This window comes from Phyllostomus hastatus, unplaced genomic scaffold, assembly GCF_019186645.2.
Source record: "Phyllostomus hastatus isolate PE091 unplaced genomic scaffold, TTU_PhHast_1.1 phas_scaffold_11, whole genome shotgun sequence".
Classification (NCBI taxonomy): Eukaryota; Metazoa; Chordata; class Mammalia; order Chiroptera; family Phyllostomidae; genus Phyllostomus; species Phyllostomus hastatus.
The window spans coordinates 8203430-8218336 of record NW_025334005.1 but is presented as its reverse complement, the minus strand read 5'-3'; the positions used below and the strand labels follow the sequence as shown (position 1 = coordinate 8218336).

At 40.4% G+C, this 14907-nt stretch overlaps 1 protein-coding gene across 1 annotated transcript; it reads right to left on the bottom strand.

Annotated features, from left to right (window-relative positions):
- Positions 1–13384: 13384 nt before the first annotated feature.
- On the bottom strand, positions 13385–14797 carry LOC123829525 (olfactory receptor 1444). The gene has a single exon (XM_045855346.1). It carries the CDS (start codon positions 14792–14794, stop codon positions 13850–13852), a length of 945 nt encoding a protein of 314 aa, XP_045711302.1. The 5' UTR covers positions 14795–14797; the 3' UTR covers positions 13385–13849.
- Positions 14798–14907: the final 110 nt, after the last annotated feature.

Below are 14907 nucleotides of genomic sequence, written 5' to 3'. Positions count from 1 at the left end.
TTGGTCCCAAATGCACTTATGCCATAATGATGAGCCCTGAGAATACAGGCCCATGCAAAATAAACAGAATTTTTGTATTCATGGTACTTAAATCTAATGGAGAAGATAGTCATGTAATAAGTAAACACTGAGAAGCATATAATTCCAGGTAGAATAAGGTGCCCTGTGTATGTAATTATATATAGAATAAGCACAGATTTATAAAAAATATGTACTTCATGGGAAGAAGTGTGATGGAATCAAACTTGACATTCATGCACTATTTTGGTTATATTTCTGTAAATTCACTATAGAGGCATATGTGTATTTATAAGATTATTTATAAATTAATATGCATATCATTTATATGTAAACGTGTGTGTATTTATAAAGTTAAACATGTTGTATGAACACTTTATATGTCTCTAGTTTAACAATGTTTTATTTTTATTTATTATTGTTGTTCAATTACAGTTGTCCCTATTTTTGCCCCATTGCTCTCCCCTGCTCTGCCCTGCCCAAGCTTCCACACTCAATACTCCCCCCTCTCCATTGTCCTTGTCTATGGGTCCATTATATACATGTTTCTTGACAAATAGATTTTTATTTTTAGAGCAGTTTCAAATTAACTGCAGTGTTGAGAAGAACATACTGTGAGAAAGACTGCAAAAAGAACATCTGAATAGCCCATGCATTGTAGGAAATGACCTTGCTTGCTATAAGGAATCGGCTCTCACTCTGGGAGCAATAGCTATGGAGTAACCAAAGTCCACCAGGTAGAGATCACTGAAGAAGAAGTACATGGGAGTGTGGAGACCAGGTCTAACAGAAGCAACATGGTCATCTTCCAGCTCCCAAGCAGAGTGATGAGGTAGATGAAGGTGAACATTCAAAGAGTGGATCTGTAACTCTGGTCATTAGTTATCCCCACAAGAATGAGTTCAGTCACCTCTGCACTGTTCCCCACTGGGGTCATTGTGGGTTATGTGAATACCCTATAGCAGGGAGAAGAGAGGATCTGGGTAGTAACTGTGCAATGCGTGCCTTATCTGGGGATCTCCGAATTTAACATGGGCACAACACTAAAATGGAATTCTTAAATACTGGTAGAAACATAGAGTGTTGTAGGTAAAAGGATTTGGGATATACCATAGCCCAATCTTCTATCTTCACAAATGATTGTTGCACTAAGGTGCAGGGAAGGAAAGTGACAGGATCGGTTATTGACCGAGATACGTGGGCCACCCAACACGGATTTTCAAATACTGACATAGATTATTCGTGCAATAATGTAAGTTAATGCAATTTGCTTTATTTCACTTCAATTACCACTTTGCCATCACCTCTGTTGTATCAAGAGCAGTATTTTATGCTAGCAAAACATAGGTTAATACATCACGTTCTAGCCTTCAACAGTCCCACAGGATGAGAAGGTACGTAGAATGTGTAATTACCACTCAGTGGGATAATAAAAAAATTGTGTAAAAGGAATAAAGACATCTAGAGAATAAAAGTTAAAAAAAAAAAGAGTGAGTCCAGACCAGAGACATCTGGATGAAAATTACAACTCCACCATGTACTAGATGGCTGACTTTGGGTATTGTTTAATATCACTCCAACATCAGTTTTCCCTTGAACTCATTATCAGCCTGGGTGATGCAAACTGGCATTGTAAGTTTTTACACCTTATGACTAGGACAGTTATTGGTTTCTGTATGGGTTAGAGGGGTAGATGTTGAAATAGATTCCAGATAAGTGTGAAATCTAACAGTCTATATCCCCACTACTTTCATTTGCTGCTATCTCAAATTCCTTCCACTCTCATATTTCTTCTACATGCTCCTCCAATTTTTCACACAATATTCCGCTTCTAGAGAGTGGCCAGTCAAGCTGCTCCAAGTAAGAATCCACTTATTTCCTGAGCCACCTTACACATTAACTAAGATGCCTGAGCCTCAGTTTCCCCATCTGTGAAGTGAACATAACAATATTACCTATCACTTAACAAGCATTCAGTAAAGGTAGACATCCTTATTGTTTGAGGATAGTAACAGGCTGTCTAGGGATCCAAAATACAGGTGAGGTTAAGAAGGGCCTCCACGTGGTTGGATCTATTTCATTTTCCTGTGCATTAATTTCATTAATCTATGCAAGAGATGATGAAGGCTTGGACCAGGGTGGTAGTGAGAGAGGTAATGAGAAGCTATCCAATTCTGGATATATTTCAAAAGCAGATCTGGCTTCATTTTCTCATATATCAAATATGGGGCATGAGAGAAAGCAGGAACACTGATGACTCCATCTCTTGTGTGGTGATATAAACCACGGTGTAGAAGAAAGAGAGGTTTGAGAAAGAACGAGAGAGAGAGACCGCTGCAGGTTAATCATGCTGAGTTTGAGATTCTTGGTGTAGAAGGGTCTCATAGACCACTGGACTGGCTGCATCAGATTATATTAACTCTGAGATGAGTGTGGTTGGTAGGATTAATCTGCTGGGATCTCTTGTTCTCAATTACTTCCATGAAATAAAAAGAATAATGATAATACCCACATAACAGTATCAATTATTAATAATAATAGGTAATGTTTACTGAGCTTTACTATGACCTAGGCACTAGGCTGCAAGACTGATGTCTGGCAACCTCTACAAGCCTGATGAAACACATACTTTTATGGTTGCTACTTTGTATGTGAGAATTCTAAGACTAAGAGAGATTTTAGTAACTTTCCAATGTTATATCACCATTAAATGAGTAAACAATATTCAAAACTGGGAAACCTGATTTCAGAAGCCACAGCCTCAACTCCATGAAAAATTACCTCCTGATTAAATTAAGTAATCATATAACAGCAAGCACTCAATATATCCAAGTAATTACTGGTATTGTATTTTTCTAAGCACTGCTTCCGTGCACTCACACTTTGTGCTAGTCTATAGTCGAGTATTTCTTTCTTGTGTCAGAATTTATTTCAGTCTTTGCAGGCTTTTTCCTATCCCTGCTGATATGAAGGCTCAAAATTCTCTTAGAGGACAGGTTGTTTTTTTTTAATTCCTAAGAAGATATAGCATCTATCCTGTACGTTCTGCAAAGCTGAGGCCTCTGGATTGGTGTCTTTTATCCTCTGTGTGCTTATGTGCTCATCAAATTTTGAAAGGAAGTTCATAAACCAAAAAAAAAAGTTCATGGGCTGTAATGACTGAAGCACAGCTGCTCTGCTTATGAGGACCTGGGATTTGGTGCCTTCCTCCCGAGTCTGAGTTTTTGCATAACGCCAGAGACCACCTAGATTTTCTTTCTGTCAAAGCTCAGTGGGACACTGGTATCATTCTATAAGTCCTAAAAATAATTCTGTGCTATCACAAATGTTTAAAGTATGGAAACAATATTTGAGACATCCTTGAGTCAAATGCTTGTTTGCTGATTAAAGATGCTGGGAAATACTGCAGTGAAGAAAGCTGTCTAACTGTAAATTGCTCAAGGAAATGTTTTTTCCTTTGTCAACCTATTAAGTCCCCCCAGTGTGAGTTTTGGAGAAAAAAATTCCCTGTGAGACAGAAATGGGTAATTCATGAAATTCGTACCAAATGCCCCTCCCCCCAGGGAGCAATGTGTTTTTCAGAATCACACATTTCATGCCAGCTCTCATGGGGTCACTTTTAATTTTCCCATTTTCATAATTCTCTTTCTTAATTCATTTTTATACTGTTCACCTTCCAAACACCATCAAACTATCTGGAATGTATTAGTTATTAGTGAATACTTTGTGAATAATTGAGTAACTCAGAACCTTTTGTTTGTTTCACTGTGGGGAAATAGGGTAACCAACCATTCCTATTTGCCCAGGACTGAGGAATTTCCTGGTACTTGAGACTTTTAGCGCTAAGTCCAGCAAGTTCCAGACAAACTGGGGCTAGTGGTCATGCTGGTGGTGACAATTCTTTCTTGTCGATTTTTGGTTTTAGTTATTTTATGTGAGCGCTCTCTCTGTGTTGGGAACTGTTAAACACTGGCTGTGAATTATTTTGTTTAATCATCCTAACAATCCCAGGAAATAGGTCTTAGTTTGTCTCCAATTCACTGATGAGGAAACTGAGACAAAGGTTTCATGCCTTGCCCAAGAATGCACAGCCTCAACTCCCATCTGGCTCTAGAGCCTACGCCCTTAACCACTTCTGCCTCCTGCCTTCCAAAATGAATTTGGCAGGGACAGCAAAGAGAATAAGGTCGTGAAACTCATCTTTGAAAACAAGTGCTCAGTGATTCATGTGGAAAATAACGTGGCATAATCCACTCCCTGAGAGAGAGATGGTGAGAGAGAGAGGGAGAGAGAAGGAAACCTGAAAAGCCATAATCTTGACATTAATCCAAGAGGTGAGTGATTTTGAATATGACATTAATCCAAGAGGTGAGTGATTTTTAATATGTTACCAACAGGCTAAGCAAGTTTGAGAGCTATTTTTAGCTCTGAGTTATGAAATACCATCACATCGGCAGGTGGCCTACATTTTCAGTTTTACATTTGGTGAGAAGTTCTTTGATCTAAGTGAGGGTGCTACTGCACCGACCATGTTTGGGAAAGGCAGCCAGAGTCCTAAAGATGCTGAGCAGAACTAGCTGGTGGTGTGAAATGGGAGATAAAAAAAAAAAAACCCTGGCGTCTGGCCTCTTCACTGCCATTCTCTAGTAATATGACTTGGAAAGACCTACTTAAGGTTTTTGTACCTCAGTTTCCTCATCTGAGAAATAGGAGGTGGGGTGGGGGTGGCCAAGGTGCAGGAGAAGGCATGCAGAGCCAGAAAATAGAGTGGATTAGGATCCTGGTTCTACTACTTAGCACCTGTGTATCTGAGCTTCAGTTTCATCATCTGTAACATGGGGAATTGAATTCATCCCTCACAGATTTGTTGTGAATTTCAAGGAAGTGTACATTAAGATGTAGAAAACATATCTCACATAATAAAGGTACTCGATAAAACTGCAATTGCTTTTCCTCGAATGTTCAGTGATTCATCCACTCAGTAAGAATCATTGAGCCCCTGCTATGTTCCAGGAAGTCAGCCAGGTGCTAGGGATACAAAGGTGAAGGTGACAGAGTGCTGGTCCTCTCACCACCTATCATTTCCTAGAACATGGTGGCACCTCTACAGCTATTTGACCTTCAGTAAAGTCACTACACACCTCTGACCCTTAGATTTATTACCTATAAAACTAAGATAATGAATCAAATGTTGACGGAGTAAGTGTGAGAAACAGTGAAGGTGAGAGTGCCTAGCAGAGCTCCAAGCACAGAGGAAATATTTGGGGAGAGACTCTTCACTAGGAAATGCAAATAGGGTGTGCACTGACCTCAGGGCCACTATGTTCTGCTTACTTCAGAAAACAAGTCTGGGGATTGAGGGTTTTATCTCTGAGTTTGTTAACAATGCAAATCACAGTTCTGAAGAAGGTAAAACAATGCTATTTGGCCATCAGGAGTTCACCTAGAATTAAGAGTGGATGAGGAGGCCTTAGACCGTATTTACTAGGAAACAGGCTTGGAGGCTGGGCTGTGTGTGCAGGCGGCTCACTGGGGCATGCCTGTGGGAATGGCACTTGTGAGGGAGAGATCATGCAGGATCAGAGAGATCGAAAAGCAGGGCTGTGAGGCAGTCACAACAGAGTCCTCAGCCCAGTTTTAAGGGAACTTAATAGGCTCCTGTGATGGTCCTCAGGAGCTCTCTCAAGAAGACAAGACAGAGGCCAGGCCTTTGTATCCCCTACCCCGGCCAGTCTTGGATGAGAGTTACCTTGGGTGAGGTGGCTGTCTTCAGCTGAAGGCCATTCCTGGAGGAAGTGCACCTGTGGGGTCGAGACAGCTCATGGTGCCCACTGCGGGAGACATTATTATTGACAAAAGAGATGCTTGGAATTGAAGAAAGGAAGTGTAAAGACTAGCTAACAAGAACCTGAAGAAAAGAGGTCGCAAGCCCTAGCTCAGTGGATTGAGCGCGGGCTGCGAACCAAAGTGTCGCAGGTTCAATTCCCAGCAAGGGCGCATGCCTGGGTTGCAGGCCATAACTCCCAGCAACCGCACATTGATGTTTCTGTCTCTCTCTCTTTCTCTCTCCCTTCCCTCTCTAAAAATAAATGAATAAAATCTTAAAAAAATACTGTTTTAAGAAAAATTTTTTTAAAGAAAAGAGGTTGCTGTAATTCACTGGAAAGGCAACATATTGGCTCTCTAGCTCTAGCCAGGCCCACATGTTATTCCAGAATAAAATCATCATTATCAGAGGAAAGAACAAGTAATACACTTATAAAAACAATGGGTGATGCCATCCAAAACATCAGGGAGAAGCAAGCATGAAAAAGATTGTGGCCTCCAGCCGGGGCAGCTGTGGGATGTGCGGCGGTCCGCAGGGGTAGAGCACGGTACGACATCTGGCTCGGCCGCTTCCTGGACGTGGGACTCTCAGAGGCCACTTCCCCTCGCCGGGCCTCAGCTTCCTCATCTGTAACAGGCAAAGGTGGAACAAAAATAGCCCTACGATCTCTGTTGTACCTAGGTACCAGTAATTCCAGATCTTTATCAGTATTGTTGGCAAGACAAAATGATTACAAAACGGACAACGTGGTAAAGACTTCGCTTTCTGCTGGCAAGATTTGTGGCCCCGCTGTCTCTGCATTATTCATTTCCCTACCAATTTACTCGTTGAAATGCTTACAGATGTCTCTTGTGTTCCTAAGTGTTTTTCAATTCTATTGTTTTAGTATTTTACATGTCTATGCCGTTTTCCCATGTTTTTGGAGGACAGGGACTTGTCTCTTGTTCACTATACAGTCCTGGGAGGAGTAATTCCCACGTACTAGACAATGTATCAGTTGTGTTTTATTGCAGAGACTAATTCAGGCTACTGTAAAGAAAAAATCAGGAGGTAATTGAAAAGACATCAAGAGGTTGACAGAATCAAAGATTCTGGGCACAGGGTAAGAACCAAGGACATATCAGAGGGTGAAGGAGCAGGAGTCAGCAGCAAAGGAACCACCAGAATGGCCCAACCAGAATCCCACCACTGGGGCAAATGAGCTCCGAGTCCTCACGTTGTCCTCACATCACTTGCTTCAGATTCAAATGCAGGGAAGTAAGAACTTGTTATTGTCTTAGCTTAGGATGCATGTCTGTCCCTCTGTGTTCCTCTAGGAATTTCTCTGTAGGGATCCCTCTAGAGGGTGCAGAGGAGGAAAGGGTCTCCTTGCCTGGGCTTCTACAGATGTGGGCGGGCCTGCAGAATTCCTCTCACATCAACACAGTGATTGTGAGATCATTCTCCAAGAAAGTCAACATTTTTAAGGAGGAAAATGGATTCTGGATACATCAAGACATGACCAATGTCTGCTACAACTGGTGCTCAAATAACTTATTAGGGGGATATATGCTTACATGTAAAATGCTGAACAATTTGGCTGAAGCAACAAATGCTTTACCTGAACATGGAGAGGTACATAGGCAGAACCATTCCAGATGTGCTCCGATAGCAGATGGGATTTCCCCTTTAGCTCTGACATCTGCATGATGTCCAGAATTTCTTAGTGTATTCTGCATCTGTAGTTTAAATTTGAAAATCTTAATCTGAAGGAGAATATCTTTCACTAATTGGGCACCAACTTACTGCATTTCAAACTTATTTTCCTTTATGTCTCTTTATGAATATTAGACTTCCAACAGAACACCATCTGCCTTACTACATCTGCATAGCTTCCTTCCCATTTCACTAAACCTATCTTTCTTGCCCAGCAAAAATATTATCTTCTTCAATTCCCCATTCTGGGATCTATTCTTTCTCTGTTCTATCATAGGATTTTATATGTATCTTTGGTTGGTTTTTTATCACTTTCTACATAGAATTAAAGTTATTTATATGTCGGTACTCTCTCTAACTTATACTATAAACTTCTTACATATAGAAGCTCTGTTGAATACATCTTTTTAAACATTTGTATCATGAAATACATCTTACAAAGAAAAGTACATAATGGAAATTTATATAAACTCTGAATACAGGAGCTATGTTTGATTTATCTTTTAAAAACATTGTTATTGTGAAATATTTATATGAACCTATAGGAATGAATGCATATGCATACTGAGATATATGACCAAAATGTTCGTTCATATCAATTTTATTCATCTTTATACCATATTAGAGATGAGTCATTCTTCTATTGGGTCATCTGTCTTTTTCTTATTGATTTGTAGTAAGTTTTTCAAAAACATTATATATAGCAAATGTGTGTACATTAACTTTTTGCTGGTAAAATATGCTACAATTTTATCCCCCTCCTCCACTCCCAATACACATGCTTTATGAAAAAAATTCACAAACCAGCAAGTAAAAAAATCCCACATTATGAACAGGAAGTAAGATTCTTGGGCTTGAATCTAATAGCTGAGCTGTGGGATCCTACCGAGGTTTCTCTATAAAAGTATCATTTCTCTGTAGAAGTAATGGATTGAGGAGTTGGTGGTTCACTTCTAATCGGAGTGGTTTACTTTTCTTCCAAGCTCCTGCCAACAGAAACTGCTGTGATGTGCAACCCACGCATAAGCCTGAGTTCAGCTGGGCCCTTATTGGTCAGGAGCTCCCCACTAGGCTCTGCGTATAATTACCAGTGGCAGTACTATTTAGAAAGAAGATTAACAGTTTTTAAAATGCTTTCCCATCCATTACCTCATTTGACCCTGATAAGACCCTTGAGGAAGGAGTGGCTGGTGCTATTATCTCCACTTTGATGATGAGGAAATTGGCTCCAAGATAAATGACTTATTCCAGCCTTACAAATGGCAGTAAGAGTTTTGACTAGAAGCTAAGTCTCCTACCTTGGAATTCTGGGCTCTTTCTACATTATTCCTTTAAAATCCGGCTCAAATTCCACCAGGGAGCTTCCCCTACCCACAGAATTCTTTCTCATCTATGAAGAGCTCTAATTATTATTTTCTATTTTACTCACTAGACAATGACCACAAATGCCTTGAATCGTCATCTCTCTAGATGTATGTGCCCTGTTGCTACACTGCCTACATGCTGCTCTTGAAGCAAGAACAAGATCGGTCACCTATCGCCCGGTTCCTTCATAGATCTCACACCTGCCTTTCCTGCAGCTCGTGCCCAGTAAACACTGGGTGGAACTTGGCTAGGTCTGTGGGCTCCAACATTTAAAAAGCCAATGCCAACTACCAAGGCTAAAACAAATGTGCCCATAGAGTATAGGGAAAATTCCTGCCGACAACGTTGTTGAACACTGAGTCATTAATCTCCAAGTGCATTACATCAGACACCATACATGCAGGAGGATTTACTTTGTTGGAGTAAGAATTATATCTTATATAGCCTTTTATTTGTATTCTCCAGACCGCTTTTTCACACAGCAGGAATTTATCATAAAAGAGTGTCTGCAAATGATTTATACATCAAATAAGTCCTCTATTGAAATATACTGTAATAAAAGGCTACTTTTCTTTTTTCAGAGAATTGGGCAGAGAAGGCAAGGCTTAGGTTCAAATGTGGGCTCCTCTTGTTAACAGTAGGCAAGCAAGTTAACTTCTCAAAACTTTGGCTTTCTCAGCTGCAAAATTAAAGCACAGAAATCTGTGTCAGGGTGAACAAATGAAAGTAAAAATTCAAAAATGTCTTTTCACACATCAAGAAATTTCTAGAAGTCACAGGATGATTAAGAGTCAAGCAATATTTGGTTGTCTGTGCATTTAAGGAAGTTAAACTGTGGGAATCAGGTCTTCTATTATAAAACACAAAGGTTGGTTTAGATTATTTTTAAAGGCTCTCTGAGGGCTAGAGTTATGATTCTGTAATGCCAGCTTCAATTGTCAAGAATTACTAATATGTTAATTTCCCTTTTCCTATACATAAAGCTAAATAAGTCATCTAATCCACAAAGGGAGCCTCCTATTTAGAATAATTTAATTATTGACACTTTTTTAATAGGATATCTATCCTAATATAAATAATTGTCCTGACTTATGTGTTTTAATTTTCTATTTTGGACATTTCAGGAAGGAGGTCTTCCTATACTTCTACTGAATTACTTTGAGCTACAAGCCTTACTTACAGTGTCTCTCATTTATCAGACCGTTTCTACAGGGAGAGGGTGGGTATTGTCAATAGCCAAATGGGCATTTCATCTCCATTTGACAGATTTCCCATGTGAAAGCGAAAAAGCTCCCCACAGTACTGTGTATTCTGTAAATTGATGTCTTGCTGGAGATAAGACGTCTCCTTTTGAGTAGCTTCTGTAAATGGATCCTTGTGTAATGTCAGCTTGAAATGTGTCTGCTGTAGACCTGGGAGGCTGGAGGAAAGGAAGTTAAACAATGGTTGGAAATAAAGGCTTGAACTTGGAGGTGGTGCAGAGAGTGAGGGTCCTCTGGGGCTGAAAGTGATAAGGACAAGGACAGGTAAGTGAGAGCTATGCCAGGAATCTCAACTGTATCAGATACGTATTCATTATGATGAACTTGTTCACATACTTTTTTTCATGTATCTTCATGGTGTCCTGCATGTTGAGTTCAGAGAGATTAAATGAGTTTTTGAGGTTACACACTGATATGAAGAGTAAGGATTTTCATCCATCTCTGATACTAGAGCCAGTACTCTCTTTTATACCCCTTTGCAGTCAACTGTAACATGAGTGTGTGATGACTTCATCAGAAAATAGAAATATGTGGGAGGGATTGAGCCAAAAGGACAAAGGATTCATAGACATGGACAACAGTGTTGTGATTGTGGTGTGGGGAGGAGGGTATAAGGGGACTAAATGGTAATGGAAAAAATACAATAAAAAAATTTAAAAAAGAAAATAGAAATATGTGGGCATTAGGCCTTTAACTCTTAGAAGACCTACATACTTTTCTGTCTGAAATAAAAGGGGCATGCCCGGGAAATAAAAGAAACATGCCCGGGAAAACACTTTACTATGTAATGTCACAATTATAATATGCAAACTAAAGACTTTAATTTCTTATAGGGACCCAATGGCTTAGTGGTGAGGTAAGTTCTTAATCTTGGCTGAAGATAGAAAGCGATTGAGGATGAGAGAAGGAGAAGAGGAGGAGAAGGAATAAAGGAAGTAGAAAAGAAGGAGCAGGAAGTGGGGGAGTCAGTTATATCAACCAAATAGTAAAAGAAATTGAGCTAAAACTCAAATACACTCAATGCTTGGATAGCTGCTTCCCAAATCTCCAAATTGGGGCAGTCTTGAGCATTGTAATTTCTATAAGTCACTGAGAAGGACTCCTACCTGACGTGGATCCTGGTCTTCAAAGGCTGTTCTTCTATGTGAGTTGCTGGATAGGCCCCATTGCTAAAGGGGGAGGCAGGAAAATTGATGAGGTAGGTCTAGGTGGTCACCACCTGGGGTCCAGAAGAACATGCTGATCTCTTAGGAGATAGTGGCCACATGGCAAAGAAAGCTTCTCCTATAGGCCAACCTCATGTTCCAAAATTCTTTTTTACTCCTCTCTCCACAAGACTCATGATCAACCCTTCTCAGACAGAGGCTGCCCTGTGCATAGTGGAATTTTTTAAATTTATTTTTATTTTTTGTATTTATTGTTGTTCATTTACAGTTGTCCTGCCTTTTTCCCTATTGCTCAGCCCTCTTACCCCACCCCCCTCACTCCCACAGTCAATCCCCCCTATTGTCCATGTCCATGAGTCCTCTATTCATGTTCTTTTCTTGCCCCTTTCCCTTATTTCCCTGTTATCCCCCTCTTCTCTTCCCTCAGGTCATTGTCAGCTTGTTCTTTATTTCCAAGTCTCTGGTTCTTTTTGTGCATTTGTTTTGTTGATTAGGTTCCACTTATGGGTGAGATCATATGGTGTTTGTCTTTCACCACCTAGCTTATCTCACTTAGCATAATGCTCTCCAGTTCCATCCATGCTGTTTAGAAGGGTAAGAGTTTCTTCTTTCTTTCTGCTGTGTAGTATGCCATTGTTTTCCACATTTTTTTGATCCACTTATTTACTGATGGGCCCTTAGGCTGTTTCCAGCTCTTGGCTATTGGAAATAAATACATAATGGAATTTGATCATCTCACATCTAATTTCCTTGATTTAGCCCACCAGAACCTCTAGTTTTCACATTTAAAATAAATATTCATTTTTTGTGCATGATCTTGAAATCATGAAATATGGGGTGACTTAGACTAATTGTAACTGTGAACACCAGTAGGCAGTTGATATGTGAGAAGTAAAATTAATCTCCACTCCCTTCCCACGTACACACATTCACTCTCACCCTCTAGCACATGAAACAAGACCTGATGGACTTGTGCTGTGCGTCACTGAGCCATTCCTATCTTAAGAAGTCAATTTCCACAGCTTTTTTAATCTTGGAGCATATAATTACAGGACATCAAAAGGCAACAGGGACCCAGAGGTGAATTGAATTATTGAAAAAAACAGAAGCAAAGAGGGCACAGAGAGCTATTATGTGGATTCACACTAGATTCACCAAACTTAAGGGTGCTGAGAAATGCAAGCATTTAATTCAGAAGACAAATATCCTCTTTTATAGTCCTTGAGGAAACATGTTTTTTTTCTCTAAACCTTCTGAAAGTATTATAGTTATGCTAGAAAAAAGCTAAAAGCATAGAACAGAGTACAGGCTCTTTAAAAAAAGGTATGTTTATTCGGGTTAAAGTTTAAACAATTTATCTGTTAAAACTGTTACATATACTAGGTGGTTTGTTTGCTTTTTTTTATTTTAATCATTGTTCAAGTACAGTTTTCTCCCTTTTACTTTTTTTTTTACTCCCAATTATTTGTATTCTAATGAGTTTGTCCCAATACTTTAATGGAAGGAGATGGAGAATACAATGAGGCACAACTGGGGAGTGAGTGGCATGCGGGTGGGCACAGAAGGTGGGGGCTTGGAAGGATTTAAAGATTTTTTTTAATTTATTTTTAGAGATAGGGGAAGGGAGGGAGCAAGAGAGGGAGAGAAACATTGATCATACATGCCCCAATCAAGGACAAAACTCACAACACAGACATGTGCCATGATCAGGAATCTGACCAGGACCTTTTGCTTTGTGGGACAATGCCCAAGCCACTGAACCACCCCTGTCAAGGCTGAAGGTTGGAAGGATTTAATACTGCGTCACCTGGCTCAGTCTAGTGCTGTTTTTTAAATTACAACGTTAGGTAAGACATTATTAAGAACATTGAGCCCTGGCTGGTGTGGCTTAGTGGATTGAGTTCCGGCCTGCAAACCAAGGGGTCGATGGTTCAATTCCCAGTCAGGGCACATGCCTGGGTTGCCAGGCAGTCCCCAGCTTGTGGCACGTGAAAGGCAACCACACAATGATATTTCTCTCCCTCCCTTTCTCCCTCCCTTTCTCTGAAAATAAATAAATAAAATCTTTTTTAAAAAAAGAATCTTGAAATATTTGTCAGCATTAGAAACTTTACTTTCAAACCCATGAGCCAAAGAAACAAAAAGCATCACATTGTTCATTCTAGTTGATAAATAGTATATGAGGAAAATGTCATCCTGATATCAAATTTTAATGAGTGGACATTTCTTCCCATGAAAAATAAGGAGGGGAAATTCAGTGCATTCTTTTTATGTTTTCGTTTTTTGCCTTAAACCATGTCAAGAAACAAATGCAAGACCAATGCAAACATCCTATGCTGTTGTTCACCAAAAATAAGATTATTTTCTGGAGTGAGACATTTCAAAGTGCTGCTTTTACAACTTTTCTTAATAGCAGAAGTAACCACTATTTTTGAAGAAGAAGAAAGCGAAATATGCCAAACCTCAAAAGTTGTGAAGTCATCTAGGCCTGAGAGGTTTACCTCGCAGTTACCCACCTACTTCCTTCTCATACCCGAAGACTGGGAATAAAGTTTGTTGAGTATTTTCCAGACAGCATTTTTCACTTCTTTGTTCCTAAGGCTGTAGATCAAGGGGTTCAGCATGGGAATCACCACAGTGTAGAACACAGATGCTATTTTGTCCATAGACTTGTTGGAGCCAGGCTGTAAGTACATGAAGATGATCGAGCCATAGAAGATGGACACTGCTGTGAGATGGGACGCACAGGTGGAAAAGGCTTTCTTCCGTCCTTCAGCAGAACGCATCCTTTGAATGGTGATGTATATGAAGAGGTAAGAGATGAGGATGACCAGGAGGGTGAAAAAGACATTGAAGCCAACAACACAGAAGACAACCAACTTGCTGATGTGTGCATTGGAGCATGAGAGAGCCAGGAGTGGGGGGATGTCACAGAAAAAATGATCAATCTCATTAGAACCACAGAAGGAAAGTCTAAAGGTATCTGCGGAGTGGATGGACGCGTTCAGAAAGCCACAGATGTAGGAGCCAATCGTCAGGAGGGTGCACACACCTGTCGTCATGGTGCTGGTATAATGAAGAGGCCTGCAGATCGCTGCATGGCGGTCGTAAGCCATGGAGGCCAGGAGGTAGCACTCGACAGTGGCAAAACCCACAAAGAAAAATAACTGAGCAGCACAGCCATTGTAGGAGATGACTTTGTTCCCTGACTGCAGTGCAGCCACCGTCTTAGGGGCTACGGCTGATGAGTACCCCAGGTCCACAAAGGACAGGTTACTAAGGAAGAAGTACATTGGAGTGTGGAGGTGGGAGTCTGCATGGATGATCCCCATCATCCCCCCATTCCCGATCAGAGTGATGAGGTAGATGAACAAAAATACCAGGAGGAGGGGAACCTGAAGACTGGGGTCATCTGTTAATCCCAAGAGAATGAACTCTGTCACCTCGGTGGTATTCTCCATTGACGTCAGCTTGAATTTACCCTGGTGATGAAAGAAGAGAAGCCAATGAAACTCAGATGTGTGGCAGGAATTTGGGGATGTTATTGTCAGGAAAGGGGAGAATTACTCCTCTC

Excerpts from the sequence above, each read along its gene's own strand:
- LOC123829525 (XM_045855346.1), bottom strand. The coding sequence starts at position 14,794 with ATGGAGAATACCACCGAGGTGACAGAGTTCATTCTCTTGGGATTAACA.